This window comes from Dama dama, chromosome 10 (assembly GCF_033118175.1).
Source record: "Dama dama isolate Ldn47 chromosome 10, ASM3311817v1, whole genome shotgun sequence".
In the NCBI taxonomy this organism is placed as follows: Eukaryota; Metazoa; Chordata; class Mammalia; order Artiodactyla; family Cervidae; genus Dama; species Dama dama.
Window position 1 is genome coordinate 3,085,204 of NC_083690.1, and position 21,202 is coordinate 3,106,405.

The window sequence follows — 21,202 nt, forward strand, 5'->3', positions numbered from 1 at the left end:
TACACGGCTGTGTGTCTGTCAATGGCCTCAACTCCTCTGTGGAAATAAAGTACGTAAATAAGGTCCCTCTGATGACAGAGCACGTTTGCTTAATGCTGCAGTCTGGCCCTAAATGCAGCGGTCTGTGATCTCTGTGTGGCCTTTCAGGACAGGCTCCCCAGCGGTGGTTTGGGGCTCCCGTGAGTGCTCCTGGGGATCGGGTATTCCTCTGTGAACCGAAACAGGGTGTGCTTGTAGGGACAGTTCCTGGGGAAGGTTTGGCCCAGGAGGATGCTTACAGGAAAACCCTCTCCGTTGCAAGGAGAGGCGAGAAAAGCATTTTGTTTTTAATAAAAAATATTATTTTAGCTTTAGAAGTCATTGTTTAAACTATGCTGTCAGGGACTTCCCTGGTGGCTTCCGTGGCTAAGACTCTGAGCTCCCAGTGCAGGAGGTCCGGCTTTGATCCCTGACTAGGGAGCTAGATCCCACATGCCACACCTAACACCCAGCACAGCCAAATAAGCAAATATTAAGGGAAAAAAAACTATACTGTCAAAGTTATAAGGACCCCTGTAATTTCAGGTTTCTGTGATAGAGGTGTGGATGGCTGAGGCCTAGTTTGCTGCCTTACCTCACTACCTTGGATAACAGGTGCCTTCATTCCTCTGAAAAGTTAACATCAAAAAAAAAAAAGATTTGGTGATTGGGTCTATCATATCCCAGACCAAGACATGAAGGCCATTTGCTGAAGCCAGTACCCCACAGGTGCTGTAGGTGAGCGTGTAGGTGACCGGTGGCCACGGCAATGCACACACACACAGACATACACACACACACATGCAGACACACACACATAGACACAGACACACACACACGTGCAGACACACACACACAGACACAGACAGACACACACACAGACATACACAGACACACACACACAGACACACACACACGTGCAGACACACACACATAGACACACACAGACACAGATACAGACAGACACATAGACACAGACACAGAGACATGTAGAGTCAAACACACAGACACAGACAGACACACACACACACGTCTTTGCAGGGCGGGAACAAGCAGGGGCCCATTTCAGTTTGGCATAGATCCACCCTTTCTGTAACTCCACAGAATCCTTCACGCTCCCTTTGCTTAGAATACTTTCACATATGAAACCTTTTCACCTTTTCTCAGAGAAGGAAATGGCCACCCACTCCAGTACTCTTGCCTGGAGAGTTCCCTGGACAGAGGAGCCAGGTGGGCTACAGTCCGTGGGGTTGCAAAGAGTCAGACACGACTGAGCGCACAGGACATCTTTTCTTAGAAGGAAAACACATATAAGTTCCACACCACACTCTGAATTTTCCATTTGGTCAGCGCCAGGGATCAGGACCAGGGAAAGGATGCCCCATCGCATGCTCTGCACAGAGTTCCGCTAGGCTGCGGCTGGAATGAAGGCCCGGGGCACAGGGTATCTGTGGCCCGGTGGCCCTGGGGTGGCCCTCTAGGCGGTCTGGGCACTCCCAGAGCATGCAGGGGGCCATTCCAGTGCCGCAGCCCGGTGATGGCGTGGTTGTGACCCCGTCTCTCCAGCCCCGGGTCCAAGCGAGGGACACGGTGTGTTCCACCCTGTGTTTTGGGCTTTCTTCTCCTGAACGTGTGTCAGAGGCTGCTTACTTCCGAATTCAGCCTCTGTCCACGAACCACCCGCTCACTTCCTGTCCACACTCGCCGCAGCTCAGCATGCCCGTGGGTTCCGCCCGTACCTGGGAGCTGCCTGCTGACTGAGGCCCGTGCGAGTCTCCCCCGCTGGCCCTCTCGGAGCAGGATCAAGGGTGCTCAGGGCCCGCCTGCTCGTGTCCCCAGGGTGGGCGCCAGACGTGGGTTTGTCTGCAGCCCTCTGCCCCCGGCAGGCCAGCCCGGAGCAGGCTGTGACCTGGAGAGGCGGGTGGCTTGTGTCTTCCAGTTTCCCGGCTTGAGGAGCGGGAGTCGGAGATGAAGAAGGAGTACAACGCTCTGCACCAGCGGCACACGGAGGTGGGTGCTGCCCAGCCTGGCCACCTTCTGTCTTCCCGGGGCGCCCCTGCTGAACCGGCGGGCCGTGGACCCCACGCGGTTGACGCCTGGTCCCTGCACTCTGCCTCCTCCTCTGTCGGAGCCCTGAGAGCAGCAGCCGGGGCGGGCAGGCAGCGCTCACGCGGACGTGTCATCCCCACAGATGATCCAGACCTACGTGGAGCACATCGAGAGGTCCAAGATGCAGCAGGTCGGGGGGAACAGCCAGACGGAGGGCAGCCTGCCAGGGCGGAGGTAGGAGCCAGCTGCACCCCAGCGCCCTGACCCCAGGCTCAGGAAGGGGGTGTCTGATCGGAGTGTGTGGCCTGAGCGGGGCTGTGTGCTGAGGAGGCGCCCAGCGGGGTACGGGGCCACGGGCAGTCACGAGTGCCCGGGGGAACAGCGTGGTTGGTGAATTCACCTACTCGGGAAAATCTACTTGTAGCCTCGAAACCAGTGCTCAGAGCACTCGGCAGTCACTGCAGGTGTGCGCAGAGCATGAGAGTGTGAGTCACAGGATGCCAGCTGGGGTGGCACCAGGAGCCGCTCTGCCCCCAGCGGAGACGCCCGGCCTGGGGCCGGTCAGCAGGAACGGGAGGTGCCCAGCCCTGGCCTCGTCCTCTGCGATGTGTTAAAGTTCACCACGTGCTTCTGCACCTCGTCTTCTCTTTTGTGACATAAAGGAAACAGGATCCACCAGGATGGGTTGGGGATGAAGACTCCCTGTGAGATGCGTGTGTGCGTGTTTGCGCTGACTTCGTCGGCCACAACCAGCTCGCATTGAGAGAATTGGCTGTAGGAGTGGGGAGGCCCCTCACCTTCGGGACCAGCAGACACAGCTATGTACCGCGCACCAATTTCATTTGGGGAACAGAGACGCCTGAAGAGGCCAGGCTCCTGGTCCATCTTCAGTCAGGACAGAAGCACACCCCCGTCCCCAGGGAGCGCGCGGTCAGAGTTCTCCCAGGCCTTGCCTGTGCGGGGCGGCTCTCAGGCTGCAGGAAGAAGGAGGGGCCTCAGGCTGGGCCCCAGCGCGCCCTGCCCCCAATGGAGCTGCCTCTGCAGCTGTGGCCCTTTGTTCCCTCCGTGAACGCCTAAAGCCCCCAGTCCGTCCTGTAAAGGCTCCGTTTCTCAGCGCCCGCCTCCTTGGTGCATGATGTCTGCAATCAAGAAACTTCAGGCCCATCCATGCTGGGCCTGTCAGCCCCTCGCCCGGTGTGGTGGGCACAGCTGTTGAGTCCTCGGATTCAAAACCAAAGTGCAATGTGTCTGCAAGGCCTGGCAGAGCCTGGCAAGGATGGGCACCAGGACCCCCAGCCTGTGTTCAGATGGTCTCGCTGCTTCTGGTGGGGAGAGGGGCTCCAGCTGCTGAGGATGTTTCCTTTCTGGAAATGCGAGCACCCCAGGAGAGGGTGTCCGGGGTCATTATGTGACCCCGGCTCTGTGAGTTCAGCGAGGGAATACGTACCAGAGTTTGTTCAGATACACAGCCTCTGCAGATGTTGCTTCTGGATCAGGTTTGTCTGAAGGTGGGCAATGTCCATCTCCAGGCTGCCGCTGCCCGTTACCACGGATGCCTCACACCTGCCACGAGTCATGGAGGGACTTCCCAAGCGACCGCGCCAAGTGCCAGCCTCAAGTCGGGGGCTCCCTCTGTAGTTCTGGGGCCCCTGTCCTGTCCTCCTGGGTGTGGCCTCACCGTCACCCTCTCCAGGCTCTCGGGCTCTGCTAGATCCCTCCCGAGCAGAGCCCCAGGGAGGAGACCCCTGCCTGCAGAAAGCGGCGTGGGGGCTGTTGCCCATGCCCTCTGTGTCCTGGAGGTGAAGAGGCGCCTTCCTGTGTGTGTTGGCGGGGATGGCCAGAGCAGTGCTTCTGTGGGAAGCTGAGGGCAGGGCCGTGCCTGGGCCGTGCCCATTGCCCTGCCAGCTGGCTGGCCGCATTTGGCGTCACCTTCACTGCAGGGCACAGCCTCGCTTGCTCGTGCCTGCGGCAGCCTGTGGGACTGGGCTCTGCTGCCCTGCAGCCCCGCTGGGACCTGGGCTGTGATTGAGAGGTTCCGGGGCCCCGTGTGTGTCTGACAGCCCCTGGCGGACTTGAGGTGAACAGATGTGGCCCCGTGTCCAGACGGCGCCCTGATAAGAGGAGAGGGAGCACCATCCCGCTGGGGCCCGTACGGCAGGTTGAGGGAAGGCCCGCTTTTCTGTGGGGTACACCCCGTCCTGCTGCAACTCTGGATCCCTTGGGGCCCCCCCAGGAGGGCCTCCTCCTTAGCGCTGGCCCCTGAGCCTCAGACGTTTTCCGCCACCCCTGGCCTGGTGTCATGAACCTGTATGTCTAGAATAAAACTGATGAGCGTGTTTGAGCCGCGAACGTGGCGGGTGTGACCGCATGTGCTGGGGTGTCTGGGGAGGACGCTCGACCCCAACCCTGTCTGAGTGGGCGCCGCCTGCCGTCCAAGCCAAGAGGGTGTGTGTCTGTGTGTCCTGTGTCCGTCTGGAGCAGGCGTCTGCACGTCCCACGTCTGTCTGTCCCCGTGGGGCCCATTCCTCTCCATGTGCCCACACGTGCCCCCAGCCCTGACGTCACCCTCTAATGTTGTCTTCTTGTCTCGCCCCCCACCCCCGCCCCGTGCCGCCCCCACTGTGTGCCGCCCCCACTGTGTGCCGCCCCCGCCGTCTGCCGTCCCACCTGTGTGTCGCCGCCCCGCAGTCCTCGCCAGTCTTGGAGGAGAAGGTAAAGCCCGCGGCTGTCCCCAGGCCTCGGGCTGGGGGAGCCTGGACGGCCGCCGGGGTCGCGCATCGATTGGAGGCTCTGAACGCACGTGTACAGGGCCTGCAGCTGAGGAGGGCGGGTGGGTCCCGGTGGGTCCCAGAGAAGGGAGCGATGCAGGCCCCACCGGCGCAGCCGGACCTCACGTCCACACCCCAGGAGGCGGCAGGTGCCGGTGGAGACCCTGCACCCGGCGTCAGGCAGCCCAGTGTGGTCGCTTGGCCCAGAGCCAGGGGCATGCCACCTGTGAGCCGCGTGGCCCTCTCAGGCTGGAGCCTTGCGGGTGGACGAGCATCGGCGTCCCCCGGGGGAGCTATGGGGCTGAAACAGGAGGACATGGTGGCCAAGCGTCGGACAGGGCTCTGGCTGGCCAGCCAACGGCAATCCCCAGCAAACACTCCCGAGGCTCAGAGGGGAGAGCATGTGGGACTCATCCCTTGTGAGGATTTCCGTCGGGGAGCTGGGCCTGGCCATATCCGTGCGTGCACAGAGCTGTGGAGGCGGGTGACAGAGAAGAGTGCAACCTGGGAGGCAGGTGGCCCCTGCTGCCCCTACCGTCACGTTGCCCCATGGCACCTGCTCACAGCCTGGCCCGAAGGACCCTGGTGTGCAGCCCCCCGTCAGAGCTGGGCCCGAGGAGAGGAGGCCCCCACACAGGAGCCCCGTGGAGGAGCAGCAGCGAGCAGGGGCTGGGAGCCCCAGGGAGGAGCCTGCAGGCCGTGCTGCCTCCCTGGACACCCGGGGCCAGGGCCTGCGGCCAGCAAACAGCCCTGGAGAGCGTTGTGATGGATCCGCGGACCCAGCCTGCCTAGCTTGCTGTCTGAGCTCCTTCTAAGCAATGGCTGAGCCTTGTAGAAAGTGCCATCTGTCTCGGGAGACGAGGGCCGACGGAGGAGGCGCCGAGGATCGTCCGCAGGAGACGTCCAGCCCCCCAGGCCTCCTCTGGCTCTGTCCCCCACAGAAGAGCTCCGGAAGACACAGCCGGGCCCCTGCAGGGCAGCGTCCTCCTGAGCAGGACAGACAGGCAGGAAGCGGGGACCCCAGCCGTGCCAGCCCCGGAGCCGTGGGGGACCCCGGCAGAGACCTCCTGCCCGGACTCGTGCCCCTGGCCGCTCCACCTGCCTGTCCACCACTTGCACCACCAGGTGCCGTGAAGAAGCCCCCACCTCCCTCCAGACAGCCCAGCCTCTGAACCAGCCCCTGGGGACCCCCGAGGCAGCCTCGCCACCCCACCTCAGCGCCTGTGTGACAGGTCCAGACGCCTGGCCCGCTGGGCTCTGAGCAGCGTGGACTCCACACCACCCTGGGCCTGGCTCTGTGCCCTCGCCACTAACAGCCCGGAGCGTCTTCCAGGGACTGAACAGCCACGGCAGGTGGCCTGAGCTTCCACCCAGCTTACTGGACATTCCCAGTTTGCCTGCGGAGCTTTAAAAGGAAGAACCACTGGGAGTGAGAAAAAAGCAGAGAGCGCGAGCTCTCTACTCCAGACCCAGGGCTCCTGAGAGCAGTGACGGGACACGCAGCAGGGGAGAAAGGTTGACCCCTCCTGACCCTTGGAGGCAGAAGCTGGGCCGAGGAGAAGCCAGGCGTGCCGCTGGTGAAGCCACAGGGCCGTCGTAGGCCCTGCCGCGCAGGCGTCTATTTACAGTGGACGCAAAGGAAGGGGTGGTAACGCTGTGACGGGGATGGAACGAGGGACCACTGCGGAGTGGAGGTGCCCTGGGCGAGTGAGCAGGCTAGTCTGCCTGGCCGCAGTCAGCAGGGTCAGGGGTCTCAGACACCCAGCCCAGACGGTCACAGCCCACGCAGCCCTGGGCGGGGGCGGCGGGGGGAGCAGCCCTGGCTGCACCCTGGACACCCGCACGTCCAGGAGGGGCTTGCAGCCCTGCCTCGGGAGCCCGTCCTCTAACCCCTCCCTGTTCTCTCTCTGCCTTTCAGCAGGAAGGAGCGCCCCACGTCCCTGAGCGTCTTCCCCCTGGCCGACGGCTCGGTACGTGCGCAGATGGGGGGCAAGCCCGCGCCTGCAGGGGACCACTGGCGCCTGAGTGACCTCGGCCAGCTGCAGCTCAGCTCTAGCTACCAGGTTCCGTAGCCGTGCCACGGAGCGCGGGCGTCGCCCCAGTGTCCAGGGGGGTGTGGTCCGCACGGGTCCCGGCCGCCGCGGGATGCTGCCTGCGCCGGGGCGAGCCCAGGGCAGGGCTGAGCACATTGACCATCCCTCACCACACCCCAGACCAGGCTTCTCCCCGCGCGTGGGCCTGGCGTCCGAGGTTTGCACTCCAGCCAGGAGACGGCCAGAGGCCGGGGGCAGCTTCTCTCCTCTGGGCTGTTCTCCCTGGCCTGCCTGTGCCGATGACCTCCAGACCCAAGCTTGAGAAGGTGGACATCCGGGCTGCCCAGCTTACTGAGCGCCCCCCGGGGGTCCCGCACGGCCAAGGGCAGGCACTTGTGCAGGGCTCCCCTGGCACTGTCTGCCCATCTTGGTCTATGGGCTGCATCAGCCTGGAGAAAGCAGGCCACGGCCCCCCTGCCTGTGAGGAGGCCACCTTGGGGGAGACGAGGCCGCCCTGGGTCTGGTGATGCCCTGCACAGGCTGTCAGGGGGTGCCCGTGGGCAGCAGAGCCCTTGGCCTCCGGGTCGGGGGGCGGGCCCGGGCCCAGGCCTTCCTGTAGCTTCCCCCGGCCTTGCAGCACCCGGCTGGGCTGCAGGAGGCTGCCAGCCACCAGCTGCGTTGGAAAATGACCCCACTCTCTCTGCGTTTGTTCTGCGGAGTGAGCCTTGCGCCCTCCAGTTACTGAGGGTCCCGCTGGCAAGTGGGGTCTGGGCAGAAGGGCTCCCCGGGGCTCCTGCTGGGCAGGTGAGCCTCAGAGCTGCAGGGTGGGGGGCCTCCCGGACGGCCCCCCATGTCCTCACCACGTCTCTCCTCCTGCGTTGTCTGAAATCGTCCTCTCTTAATAAACCATAGTCTTTTATGTTTTAGTTCATAGGTGTGTTTTGTTTGATTTCCTTTAACAATTACTTTTAAGTTCCTTTTATTTTATGCTGTAGGTTTTCAGGTTTTCCTAATTTTTTAATTTGCTTTGTTGTTTTGTTTTGTTTTTTGTTTTTATGTACTGTACTTTCAGTGTTTTAACCAAACAGTTGTGGCTCCTCATGGGAGGCACGGCCGCTGGGATGTGGGTTCTTTGCATTTGGAGGCCACTGCTGCACGTTGGTGTTAGAGGTTGGCAGGTTTCTTTAGGTAAGTGGTGGCCAGGGGAAGTGTCCTGTGGGTAAGCGGTGGCCTGTTGTAGGGCGACAGACAGCTCGGGGAGCCAGGGAGGCCTGGTGATGCCGCCTTGCCCCGCAGCGATCTCCAGGGTCAGGAGGCCCAGGGAGCAAAAGCGTTCAAGTCACAGACAGGCAGGGCACATGGCCGTCGAGTCAGGTGGTCCGGAAATGTGTGCTTCCATGTGGCGTGGGCTCATGTGGTGCCCCGTCCTTGTGAAATCCCGGGGCAGCAGCCTCACGCACTGCCTTCCTCAGGCACCAGCAGGAACCCTCCCCATGGGTCACCCATGCGCCTCTGTCACGTAGGCAGACAGTGCACACGGGGCCATCACAGAGGCCTGCAACATGCACGGTGCTGTGAGGAGGAAGGGGTTTGTCCTTTACAAATTGGCCCTAGCCTGCAGAGCCCAAACCCAAATCAAAAGTGTTTGCAGGCGACCTCTCACCGCGGCCCATTGGCAACGCGGCCAAGTGTGATCGGCTGGGGGGCCGTCCTGTGCCCTGTGGGGTGTGGTGGGCACCCCACCTCCACCCACCCCCAGCTCTGGCTCTGGCCACCACAAGTGTCTCCGGACACCACCAGGTGTCCCCTGGGGACACAGCCGGCGGGGTGGAAGCCCCTCCTAGCGGTGACGCAGATGTGCGGCTCCTGGTGGAGGCGCCTCAGCCCAGGAGGGGTGGCACCCGGGGTGACCAGGCTGCTCGGGGCAAGGCAGATCTCAGAAGTTCCCAACCAGCTCTGACCCCCGGTCACCTGGAGGCGGCCCCAGGAGCCCAGTCAGCCCTGCCTAGTTACAGGCCGGAGTCCCAGCTTCCCTCCAGCTTCACGGAGAAGGCCGCACGCCCACCATCAGGTCCTCTGGGAGCACCAGGGGGAACGTGTGCCTGGAGGGGCCTCTGCGGCTGTCCCCCGCCCTGAGACTGTGCCCCTTCTCTGCACAGGCGAGAGACTGTGGGGTCCCGGGCTCAGCTCACAGAAGATCAGGGGCCACTGCTGTTGAGGTTCCCCAGGAAAGATGGATGGAGGGGAGCACAGTATTCAGACAGCGTGTTCTGTCTCCAGGGAGATCCTTAAGGTTGACAGTTGATGGCAGTTTTGACTAATCTGATCTTTTTGTACTCCTGAAATATTTGGGGGACATCCCATTCTGTGGAAGTTGGGTTTCAACTTGTTTGCATTTGTGCAGGTGTCGAAGGCAAACTTTGGTTCAGCTGGGCCGTGGAGGTTAAGTGAAGCCCATCCCCTGGTGTCTCTTTGTTGGGGAGGGGCCAGCGCTGGCAGGATTGGGGCGTCACAGCCCCTGACTGTGGCCAGGGCAAGAGGGGTCTGCCCTCGAGGGCCTCGCAGAGGAGCGGTAGCTTTGTCAGAAGGCACGCTGGCCTCCGCAGCCCCCTCCCCAGCTGGGGGGCCTCTGCCCTGCCCCGGGCTGTGGCTTAGCTCTGTCTACCCTCTGGCTGCAAGGGGTCACTGGCCCTGTCCACATAACTTCGTGTCAGGCCTGGGGAAACCTTTTAAATAAGCTGTAGCTGCCCCTGGAGAGGCAGAGGCTGCAGCCGGATGAGCCGAGTGACAGCCCGGAGGGAGAGAAGTGTCCCCCTGTCCCGTTCGCTCCGGCCCCAAGTGCTGTGTTACTGCAGCTGAGTGGCAAAGACCCCAAGTGAGGGGGCCTCAAGGCAGGGGAAGATACCCGCCCGCCCGGCCTCCCGGGGGCGAGGCCCGCGCCTCAAGCTCCCTCTCCCTGTGTTTGGCCCCAGTGTCCGCAGGACGAGATGTCCGAGTCGGGCCAGTCCTCAGCGGCGGCCACGCCCAGCACCACGGGGACCAAGTCCAACACGCCCACGTCCTCTGTGCCCTCGGCCGCGGTCACGCCCCTCAGCGAGGGCCCGCAGCCGCTGGGCGACCACGGCGGCTCCAGGAACAGCAAGCGGGCGCGGGAGAAGCGCAACAGCCGAAACATGGAGGTGCAGGTCACACAGGAGATGCGCAACGTCAGCATAGGTACCGCGCCCGGCCCCCGGCCCCCCAGAAGAAGCCTCCCCTGACCCTCCCGCCCACGCTGGCCTGGCCTGGGGTCTCTGGAGAAGGGGGCCCCAGGGCAGCCACAGGGGGTGCCAGGAGCCCCCGGCCACCCCCAACCCAGGCTCCACTGTGTCCGCCAGGCATGGGCAGCAGTGACGAGTGGTCCGATGTCCAGGACATCATTGACTCCACCCCAGAGCTGGACATGGGCCGGGAGCCCCGCCTGGACCGCACAGGCAGCAGGTGCTCGCTGGGCCCAGAGCCCGTGCTGGGGGTTGGTGCCCCCGAGGGAGGTGCCCGCAGCCCCTCGGGTGGGGGAGGAACGCCTGGGGCGCTGACCCAGCACCTGCCACGCCCACCCCTGTGCCGGCGGTGCCAGTGTCACGGCCCCACAGGGGTGTCTCCACACCCCGCCCGGCGGTGCTGCCCACTCACTGGCCTCCATCACCGTGTGTCCTCGCAGCCCGACCCAGGGAATCGTGAACAAGGCTTTTGGCATCAACACCGACTCCCTGTACCACGAGCTGTCGACGGCAGGCTCTGAGGTCATCGGAGACGTGGATGAAGGGGCGGACCTGCTAGGTAACACATCCGTCCCGGGGCCTGCTGTGGGTGCTCTTGTTTGTGATGAGGGCGGAGTCTCTGTGAGCCAGGAAGTTCTTTGTACCAGCTGTAAATGTGGAGTGTGCCGCCCTGCGGGGTTTGCGGTGCTCACGGAGTTGAGCCACTAATTGCAGACGACACCGTCACCCCAAGAACAGTCCTGTCCCCGGGAGTCCTCAGCGGCCCCTGCGCCGAGCCCCTCCCAACTTCAGGAGATGTTCTGGGAGGGTGGCCGTTGTCAGCTTTTCCAGTTCTCAAGGAATGTGCCCAGGCAGTCAGCACCCTCCACGAGTCTGAGATGGTGCAGAGAGAGCCCGTGTAGCCCAGAGGTCAGGCTGGGGCCCTCAGGGCAGTGGTGGCAAGTCCTGCAGTCTCCCAGGTTCCGCCCCTCCAGACCCGGCTTGGGTCCAGAGCGGAGCCTGGAGAGGCGGCCTCATCCCTGAAGCATCCATCCCACTCCAAGCCAGTGAGGCAGGCATCGGGGCCGTGGTCCCCGGGGGTGGGGAAGGTCCTCTCATTTCTCCTCGGGCTGGGGCAGCAGCTGGAGCCAGCACAGCTGCTCCCTCTGGCCGTGGGGGCCAATGGGCTGGTAGCAATCCTCCAGCGGCATCTGGGAGCCCTGCCTTCTGACGTGTGATGGTGTTTGACCAGCTGCTGCCCAAGCAGGCAGGGCTGTCCAGCATCCCAGAGTTTTTGTTGTCAGTCCTGCTGCTGCTGTCTCTCCCCCAAAAGACACGCCCAGGGGCACTCGGGGCATCTCCACAACGGGTCCCCGGGTGGACAGCGCCGCCCGGCCGGCCTGCCAGTTGCCCACACCACTGGGCCTGACCTGCAGATGAAGGGGGCCCTGCTGGCGTTTTCAGCCAGCACAGCCCCGCCTTCTGTGTCTAGTGGTTCCCAGGAGTCGACTCTTACTCGGGGCGGGCACCGGGGGTTCAGCAGCAGCACGGCTTGTGCCCAGCTGTGGATGCACAGTTGTGTGTATCGGGGTGTGGTGAAACACAGCACGTGAAACGCTCCACCGTCTCAGTTGTCAGGCGCATGTTGCAGGACTGGGGAGTACGTTCACACTCTGCAGGAAGGCTGAAAGCGTCCCCTCTAAGATTAGGGATAAGACAAGGATGCTCGCTCTGGGCAATAAGTATATTTAATGGAATCTTTCTTGTAAGCATTATATAAAAATACATATTTTTAAATGTACAAAATGATTAGTACTCAAAAAAAATCTACTAATTAGGAACAATCACCTTTAATATTTTGACATCCTTCTACTCTTTTTTTACATATTTCAGCTAATATCATATAAATTTAATTTTTAGGCATTTTTCTCATTTTTGGAAAAAGGGTATATGCTGGTAGTAATGTTAAATAATTATCATACCCTGCCGAGAAGAGAGTAAACACCAAAGCAGCCCCCCGCCCCCGCCGTGTCGTGATGAGAGATCGCCTCACCAGCACGTGCACCCAGGGTGTGGGGCGGCCACTTACGTCCGGCCGGTTCTCTGTGGCTGATTGTAACACTCCCCTGAATGACTAAGACTTATCTTACCTTCACATGACTGCAAGTGACCTGATGGGTCCCACCTTGGTTCTAAATTGTACTGCTCAACTTCCACTCTCATAGCCACTTGCAGGCTTGGGTCTTTGCCCGAGTGTTCAGTGATGTCTTCAGGAGAGGTTTCTAGACGTGGGCCCCCCGGGACAGCTGTGGACTCATGGGGACAGGCGGCAGGTCGGCATGCCTGGGAGGAGGCACCTGGATCCAGCTGCAGTCACTGGAGGGAGCGCCCTCCCGCTGGGGAGGCTGCGAGGGGCTGGCAGAGCTTTCAGAGCAGGGCCCGGCGTGCTCGGGGACTGTGCAGTCACAGGACACTGCGCGCTTCCCTGTCGGGGGCAGAGGCCGGCTCCCGGCCACACTGATGGCGGAGGTCTCAGGGACGACGCTGGGCCCCGCGCCTCATGCCTTTCCCCTTTGGGTCATGTGGCAAGATTCCTGCGCTCATCACGGTCCTTACGAGAAGAGGGACGCCAGCACACTCTGCATGGCCGCCGTCGACCCCTCACACTGCTGGTGGCCCATGTCCCAGATGAGGAAACCAGGGTCACAAGGGTGAGGTAGGCAGAGCCAGGGCTTGACCTCACACCCAGCCCAGGCAGCGGCCCTGCCCCGACCAACAGCTTTACGGAGGTGGGCTTTCCACGCCACACGATCTACCCACCTTCAGCATGAGTTTGGATCTGTGCACTCCTCACCATGTGACTTCTGAACACTTTTCCTGCCCCCCGAAAACAGGCAGCGGTCCCTGCCACATCCCCCGGCCCTGCGCCAGTGTTCTACTTCCCGTCTGCAGACGCGCCTTCCTGGGCATTTCATGTCAGTGCATCTGGCCGCCTTCATTTAGCAGAATGCCTTTGAGCCTCATCCGCGTAGGAGCGTGTCAGGATCTCATTCCTTTTTTGCTGCTGAATAGCGTTCCAGTGTGTGGACAGACCACACTTCATGTCTCCGTTCAGCCACCGAGGGGCATTTGGGTCATCTCCCTTTTGGCTGTCGGGACTGAGGCTTCTGCCTCACTTATGGTGCCTCCCCTGGTTCTTAGAGATCGCTGGAGCTCACAGGCCTCCTCGCTACCTGGCGGCGCTAGGTGGCCTGCCGGTGTCGATCCCTCGCGCTGGCCAGGTCTCCTGCCCCACAGCCCCAGGCTGCAGAGCTGGCCTCTCCCTGCGGCGCCCACGGCTGCAGACCTGCCCGCCACGCCGTGCCCACAGCTGCCGCGCCCACGGTGGGTCCACTCTCGCAGTGTGGCCGTCCCTGCCCTCCCACCTCGGCGCCCCTGGGGCTGGCAGATGCTGTGGCGCTTGGCCACCTCCTGTGCTTCAGGCGGCACCGCCCTGAATGTCACTCCCTGTAAACTGCACACCACTGAGTGTTACCTGGAACCACAGGACTGAAGCAGTAGGTGAAGGTGGGTCACCGGCTCCCAGTGTGATGCGCACAGGGCTCCTGGGGCTGGTTGCCTGGAGCGGGAGTGCCTGACCTGATCTTCCCACGGGAGGTCCTAACCAGCACCTCCGATGAGTCTGCTCTGAGGGGCTGCAGGGAGAGCCGTCTTCTCAGCTGGGGTGGGACCCTGAGTCCTGGCACTTTGTCGGGTGGAAGGCCTCTCGGCGGGCACCACTCAGCTCTGCTGGAATGAGACCCTGCTCCTGGGGGCGACGGGCCTTTGGGGGCCTTTCTGGAGGCTTCAGTGCAAGGGGCACAGGCAGGGCAGGCAGCCCTGAGGAGCTGAGGAGGGTGGAGAGCTCTCGGGACACGTGGACGGAGCCCCAGAGTGCGCGCCGGCCCTGTGTCCAGGGATGAGCTGGACCGGTGAGCTGGGGCTCTGCTCTTATGCCCAGAGTCCGGCTCAGCTGGAGGACGTGTCAGCGACGGGGAGCCCGGTCCCCGTCACCGATGCCAGAAGGTGCCCGATTGTGGCTGACTCAGCATATGTACCGAACTCGTTGAATAGCCACTTGGAAAAAATGAAGTCTAATCTAACCTCACACCGTGCACGCAACTAATTTCTAGGTGGATAAAGATCGAAATGTAAAAATACAAGGATAATAGAACTGGAAGAGGGTATCAGAGAGTATTTTCATAATCTGCGCCTCTCTTCATGACCAAAGCCTATATACATATGGTCTCCATCATTAACATTAAAAGACGTGACATACAGCAGGAAATGAGTAGAGGATAAAGTAGGACATTCACAGGATCCACAAACCTGAAAAGCTGCTCAACTTCAGGAGTAACACGGAAATGGACCATGAGAGTATAGCGATAACTCTCTCCTCAAACGATTGATGAAAATGAAGCGGGTACTGTCCGTGCTGCTGGTGGGAGGTGACGGCTGATGTGGAGGCCGGCGGGGCCTGCAGGAGCGAGACCACTGTTCCTCTGATAGGGCCAAGTGTGCCCCCAGGAGCCCGTGCGCGTGCCATGGTGCCTGCACAGACCCGGCTCGAAACGCCTATCAGAGGAGCTGCGGCAAACAGTGGGGCATCTCCACCTGGATGCTTTCAAGGTGATGGTTGGAGCACGTTGCCCAAGACCATGGGGAGTGCAGTCGAGATTTTGTTTTTTAAAAAGTGATGTCTTTGTAGAAAGAGGTCTGAGAAGGAGAACACCAGGTTCTGGAGGCAGCAATGACAGTGCCTCCAGCAGATTCCATCACTTGTCCCTTCCGTCAAGTGACTATACTATTTCTTTCTGTGTGAAGTGAGCCAAACGGAAGAGTATCATTTCATCAGGTCTTCAGCTGGGTAGTGGGGAGCAGTTTGGCACAAAGAAGGGCCACCCCATCCCATCCTGACTCAGCGATTTCCTCCTGGCGAAGGAGAGGGCCCTGGTCTTTTGGCTGTCCTTGACCCAAGGTCTTGCCCTTCGCCTAGACCTGGGCTGGCCAGGTCCCCCACCCCCAAGGCCAGGTCCGTGTCGGCAGCTCACCCACTCTGGGGGTGCTTGTGAGGCTGGACGCCCAGCACCCACCACACCCCCACACACAGGCTGGCCTCACGTGGGGTGGGGGGGGAGGTGGCCCTCCTGATGGCAGAGGGGAGCAGAGAGGGCCATGCCTGCCCCAGGCCCGGGGACTGACAGCCGTGCTGTCCCGGCCTCCCCTTTGCCATGGGGGCCCTGCCTTGGGTGGCAGTTGGCGCCCACGGGCCTGGGGACGTCCGCTTGTACTCTTTCGGGCTCTTCAACACAGAAGTGGCTGGTCATTGCTGCTTTTTCTTTAACAAGTGTCTCTTGATTCTGCTGGTTTCAGTCACCAATTGACCTTTGTCGCTTCCTTCCCCCGGTCTCTCCATGCCTCGCTGGACGTGGCTGCAGGGGAGTTCTCAGGTGTGTACCTCTGCTGTCTGCCTGCTGCCCCCTCTTCCCCGCGGTGGTGTCCCGGTGGAGGGGTGGCACCCTGGGGCACCCCAGCTGCAGCCCGTCCCCACCTGACCCCGGCCCCAGCCACCAAGGCACATGTGCTTCTGCTACCAGCCCACTGCTGCTCCGAAGCTTGTTTTGGTTTGCTCCACTGGCCCGCAGACTGGGACCTCGACAAGTGAGGGGTAGCTGCCGTGCCCTGGACCCGGCCTCTCCTCCAAGGCCATCTCTTCAGCTTCTGCAGGGCCGATGGTTAACTGGACACCGCATGCAGGCCCCATTCTGGGGTGCCTCCCCTCTGTTGGGTGCACCCTGGAAGTCAGGGGTCCTCTGCCCAGGGCACGTGAGCCACGGCCATGCCTGACTGCTCTCAGCAGAGGCTCTGGGGCCCTGACCACCCACAGATGGTCATCCCCCACACACCCACTCAAAGGCACCGGGGCCTGGGCACAGCTCCCCCTCATTTGCAGAGACCCCGTCTTTAACCCCCACCCCCTCCAAGGAGATTACTGTCAGATGTCTGCTGTGTTGCCCTGAGCCTCCCCTACCCCTTGGCGCTCTTGGCCTGGCGGGCCTCTGTGTTGCCCAAGGGTGACCTTTCTGCCCCGCCCTCCTGCTCCCGCATGCACCCCTAACCCGACGAGCAGTAGCCCCGACTCCCCCGCCTGCTCATCACACGGGCTTAACGCGCTTCTCTTCTCTCCCTCTCCTCCCGCCCTGGTCGCCCGTCTCCCGTGGGACTGGGACGGCGCTCATAGTGCGCGATGATTTTTTTGGTAAGGCCGAGGTCCCGGTTCAGTACGTGTTTCCCCACTTCTGGCTTCCTCTGCCTCCCCGACACCCCCCCACGCTTCCCAAGCCATTTGCTTTGTTGAGCCTGATGAGGGGCGCCTGGGGGCAGCAGGGCCGTGGCTTCTGGGCGGGGGTGGGGGGCCCCCAGCAGGTGTGTCGAGTGGGCACCTGACCCCCTCGGAGCAGGCCCTCGGTGGGTTGGGGGGCCTCAGCATCTCTGAGCCCCGTTAGTTCAGAAGGCCTGTGCCCGGGGCCAGCTGTGTCCCACCTGAAGAGAAGGCAGGCCCCGCTGGGGACGGGGAGTTGGGAATGGACACAGCAGGGGACCCAGGCTGGGCACCCTGTGTGGGGTCACCTCGTGCCACGGCCGCGTTAGGCTGTGGGGGAGGCTGCGCCGGAGGCTGTCCTAAAGGATGAGCCGTGCTCTAGGGTTTTGTGGCCTCCTGGGCCCCCACCAGACACCCGCCCTGGGAGTGCTGCCCTCCTCACCCCTGCCTCTGCCCCCTGCGGGTCCCACCCTCGGGCCAGGTGCCCCAGGTCTGCTCCCAGCCCGCTGAGGCCATGGGCCATCCCGCCCCCTGGGCCCGGGGCCCTGTCCCATCACAACGTCAGCCTCTGTGCTGCTGGGGGAGGGTGGTGATGCTGGGCGGGGTGGGCAGAGATGGAGGAGGGTGTGCAGAGGCCCCCGGGGTGCCCTCCAGGCCCTGCTGATGTGCAGACTTCATGTCAGTAGACAGCCGCAATTCCCATCACTGAGCTCCAGAAGTCAGCCCAGGGCTGCGGAGTCCACCAGGACCTGGGGACCTGCCCAGTGCCCCACAGAGGCCAGGCTGAGGCTCCACGGGCTCACACGCAGCAGGTCCTTCCCCGACTGTGTTGCTTGGTGAAGAGCCTGTGCTGTGACCAGCAGAGGCCTCTACCGGGGTGGCCCAGCCTGGTGTCTTCCTGCAGTTCGGGCCTCTGGTCCTTGGCCCCTCACGTCAGTCCCAGGGGGTAGGGTCCTTCTAGCATGGGCTGTGCCCCCTCCCCCAGGGGGACGTTTGTTACTCTGAGGCAGGGATGGGCATCAGCGTCTGGCTTCACCAGGCACATGTGACAACTCCGTGCCCTTTGTTTCAGGAATGGGCAAGGAAGTGGGGAATCTGCTGCTGGAGAACTCGCAGCTTCTAGAAACCAAGTAAGAATGCCCTCCCTCCACGGGCCAGGGGCTCCTGTAACCCAGCCTGCAGCGTGGCCTGCAGGGAAAACATGGACTGAAACCCACTGGACTGAGCCCACCCTCCTGGGGAGAGGGTGGTGGGGGTCACAGCCTCTCACCCCCACCTGTCACCGCTCATTCACTTTTGGGACCAGGGTATGTGTGCTCAGATCACCAGGGTGGGCAGCCCCCTCTGAGAGCCCATTCCTCAATGCACACAGCAGCTCGCCTTTCTCTGCCTTTTCAAAGAAACGCTCTGAACGTGGTGAAAAACGACCTCATCGCCAAGGTGGACCAGCTGTCGGGGGAGCAGGAGGCGCTGAAGGGGGACTTGGAGGCCGCCAGGCAGGCCAAGCTCAGACTGGAGAACCGCATCAAAGACCTGGAGGAGGAGCTGAGGAGGTGGGCGTGGCCCGCGGGGCGGGGCTCCCGTTGAGGGCGGGGTCCGGCCCCGCCCAGGGCGCGCCTTCCTCTCGCCTGCGGGAGTCCTGCAAGAGGGACAGCGCTCCGTCGTGGGTGTCCCTCATCCAGCGGCTGAGCCGGCCCTTCCCGCCTCCCTCACGAGCAGCCGTTCACTCAGGAGGACGGGAGAGGGGAAAGGGCCTCTAGGCGCTGTGGGTCCCGGCGCTGCCCCCTGCCCTCGCCCTCAGTCAGCCCAGGAATGGCTGGGGTCCCCCTCAGCGCTCTGCACCTCCCTGTGGCCTTTTCCTCCATCATCACCCCGCTCTCCCTACCGGGTGCCTCTGGCTGCAGACAGGAAATGGAGGTGTGAGGGGCGGGCCCGAGGCAGGGGGCGCCTGTGCGGGGTCTGTGGGGCCCAGGGCCAGGTCTCCCCCAGTCAGCACTGCCTTCCCACCAGTGCTTGCTGCCTGGAGGTCCTGTTCCTTGGCCGGGCTTCGGGGAGCACATGGGCAGGGGCGTGGGGAGCCCAGGGCGCTGGCAGGAATGCTCAGGGCCTAGAGCTTGAGGGGAGAGCCCTGCGAGCAGCTGAGAGGTGGGACACAGCCCCGAGCAGTGCCCGGGGGGCCTCACTCCCGCCCCGCTTCCATCCTCGTGCCACAGAGTGAAGTCGGAGGCCATCACTGCCCACCGTGAGCCCAAAGAAGAGGTGGAGGATGTAAGCAGCTGTCTCTGTACAGAATTGGTATATTCCACTATTAACGTGTGGGGCGGGGTGGGGTCGGGGGCGCGGCGGGGCGTGTTGGGGCGGTCAGCGGGATGCCCTAGTTCTGGTCTCTGGGCCCTCTTCATGCTTCCTGTGTGAAGCCTGCACCCAGCAGCAGCACCCCACCCCCGGACTCTATGAGGTCAGAACCAGCCCCCCTCTCTGTGGGATGCCCCCTCACCCAGGTGCTAGTAGCTGTGGGCTGCCCGCAGTCACAGGCGGGCTCTCCCTGCTCACCCGGCCCAGCGACCTGGCTGCCCTCCTTACACAGAGGGCGGTCCTGGGCATCTAACCCAGGGTGACGTTTGGATGCTAACCTCACACTCATCAGCTGTTACTCTGGGGTCGTTTGACACACCTATTGGGAGACCAGTCCCACAGCCAGCACCTGGGAAACTAGCTGCTCACCGGCCCACCCTATGCAGCCCCCACCTCCAGATACTCTAGGAGGGGACAGAGCCACAGGTGTCCTGGGCAGCTGCGGCTCCCCAAGGCCCACCCACCTGGTGAGGGAGGCGCCCAATCGGTGCCTTTGCCTTGTATGGAGCCTGAGGCTGCAAGCACACCTGTGAACTCCGAGTGCTGGTAGTGGGGGCACTCAGGGAGGGCAACCCCAGGTAGGGCTGCATGAGGACACGGTTCTGCCAGGGACGGCAGCTCCACCGGTACCTCAAGCAATGAGTTCTGACATAGTGACCCAGCTCCTGCTCACCAGACCTCCCCCAGATCCTCTCTTAAACTGCTGTGCCCATGGGCCGGTCCCACCTGTTAGCCTTGGGGGCGTTTGAGGTTGCCAGGAGCTTCCAGGAAAACACACCATGTAGTGGCCCTGGAGTGTGCCACGTGGCCTTCCAGGAAGAAGGGGACCCTTCCTGGATGGGTGGTGCTGTCCCGTGCCCAGCCCTCCCCACCGCGTTGCCTGGGCCCATGGGGACACCGCCCTGGGGTGCGCCCACTCCCGGAGGCAGTCGCTCACGGCTGAGCAGCGGCACTCTCCCCACAGGACAAGATCCCCATGGCGCAGCGCCGCCGCTTCACGCGGGTGGAGATGGCCCGCGTGCTCATGGAGCGCAACCAGTACAAGGAGCGGCTGATGGAGCTGCAGGAGGCCGTGCGGTGGACTGAGATGATCAGGTGGGCCTCCAGGCTCCTGCGGCCAGGGGCGGGGATCACTCTCAGAGGTCCTGGGGAGGGAACTGAGGCTGACCTCCCCCTCCCTCTCTCTTCCCGAAGGATTGAGGTTGCCAGGTCCTCCCTGGTGGGTCTGCAGGGACCGGCAGAGCCGGGCCTCTGGTGCAGCCCTGGTCTGGCCAGGGGATGCACCCTCTGGGCTAGAAAGAGACTGGGGCACATCAGGGCCAGTGCAGCAGGGTCCCTCTAGGAAGTGATGGGTGACACCCAGGAGCCCCTCTCATCTGATGCTCCCATGCCTGTGTCCAGGGGGAGGGTCTGAAGCAAGGGAGGCAGGAGGGCCCAGTGATGGCGTGGGGGCTGGCTGGACTGGGCAGGGCAGAGTCAGGCTGGGCCAGGCTGAGCAGGGCCTCTCCCCCACCCCTTCCCTGCAGAGCATCCCGCGAGCACCCGTCTGTCCAGGAGAAGAAGAAGTCCACCATCTGGCAGTTGTGAGTTGGGGGCTATGGGCGGGTGTGGGCAGTGGCCGCTGGGGAGGCCGCCCCTCGGGCCTGCCCTCACTCCTGTGCCTCGCCGACAGCTTCAGCCGCCTCTTCAGCTCCTCGTCCAGCCCGCCTCCAGCCAAGCGGTCGTACCCCTCTGTGAACATCCATTACAAGTCGCCCACCACAGCCGGCTTCAGCCAGCGCCGCAACCACGGCATGTGCCAGAGCTCGGCGGGCAGCCGGCCCCTGGAGTTCTTCCCAGATGAGTGAGTCTCCCAGGCCCTCCCCTCCGGCCCCCACCGTGCTGCTCTTGGGTCCCACCAAGGTGCACACCCATGGGAGCACTGGGCATCCCTGGCCGAGGCCGTGCTGCCCCCACTCCCTCCGCGTGGCCCCAGGGGCTGGACCTTGCTCCTCTGGTGACCCCCACCAGGCAGCCAGCAGCGACCCTAGGCCCCACCAGGCACTCCTGCACCCTCTGCTCCACAGAGATTCTCGGAGTTGACAGGAACTTTTCCTGCAACTTTAAGCTTCTTCCTGGGGAATGAGTTTGTGTTTGGAATTCTGTGCTGTCCTTAGTTTTGAAGCTAAGAATCTGGGTCCAGGGCCGAATGGGTAATTATGCGCAAGGTCAGAAGCCTGTGGGGGTTTCCCCAGAAGGGAAGGGGAAGGAGGGGTGACGGCGACAGGGGCACCTGGGCCGGGGCAGCTGCTGGAGTGGCCTCCGAGCCGTCAGATGCCCGCCCGGCGAAGGCGGTGCAGGTCCAGGAGGGGAAGCCCCGGGGCACGGGCGCCCTCCCGC

The 21,202-nt window shown here is 62.7% G+C and overlaps 1 protein-coding gene across 8 annotated transcripts in view; it reads left to right on the forward strand.

Annotated features, from left to right (window-relative positions):
* Positions 1 to 21,202, forward strand: part of MAPK8IP3 (mitogen-activated protein kinase 8 interacting protein 3) — a 42,462-nt gene that overhangs the window by 13,399 nt on the left and 7,861 nt on the right. Inside the window, exons 3-15 of one of the 8 annotated variants that reach the window (XM_061152511.1) lie at positions 1,958 to 2,028; positions 2,210 to 2,301; positions 4,756 to 4,779; positions 6,754 to 6,898; positions 9,841 to 10,084; positions 10,246 to 10,348; positions 10,569 to 10,687; positions 17,541 to 17,598; positions 17,869 to 18,021; positions 18,682 to 18,763; positions 19,788 to 19,918; positions 20,350 to 20,406; positions 20,496 to 20,666. In XM_061152511.1, coding sequence (XP_061008494.1) covers positions 1,958 to 2,028; positions 2,210 to 2,301; positions 4,756 to 4,779; positions 6,754 to 6,898; positions 9,841 to 10,084; positions 10,246 to 10,348; positions 10,569 to 10,687; positions 17,541 to 17,598; positions 17,869 to 18,021; positions 18,682 to 18,763; positions 19,788 to 19,918; positions 20,350 to 20,406; positions 20,496 to 20,666 — 1,450 coding nt within the window. The remainder of the gene's footprint in view (positions 1 to 1,957; positions 2,029 to 2,209; positions 2,302 to 4,755; positions 4,780 to 6,753; positions 6,899 to 9,840; positions 10,085 to 10,245; positions 10,349 to 10,568; positions 10,688 to 17,540; positions 17,599 to 17,868; positions 18,022 to 18,681; positions 18,764 to 19,787; positions 19,919 to 20,349; positions 20,407 to 20,495; positions 20,667 to 21,202) is intronic. The other 7 variants (XM_061152515.1, XM_061152512.1, XM_061152516.1 and 4 more) reach the window with 7 other exon arrangements.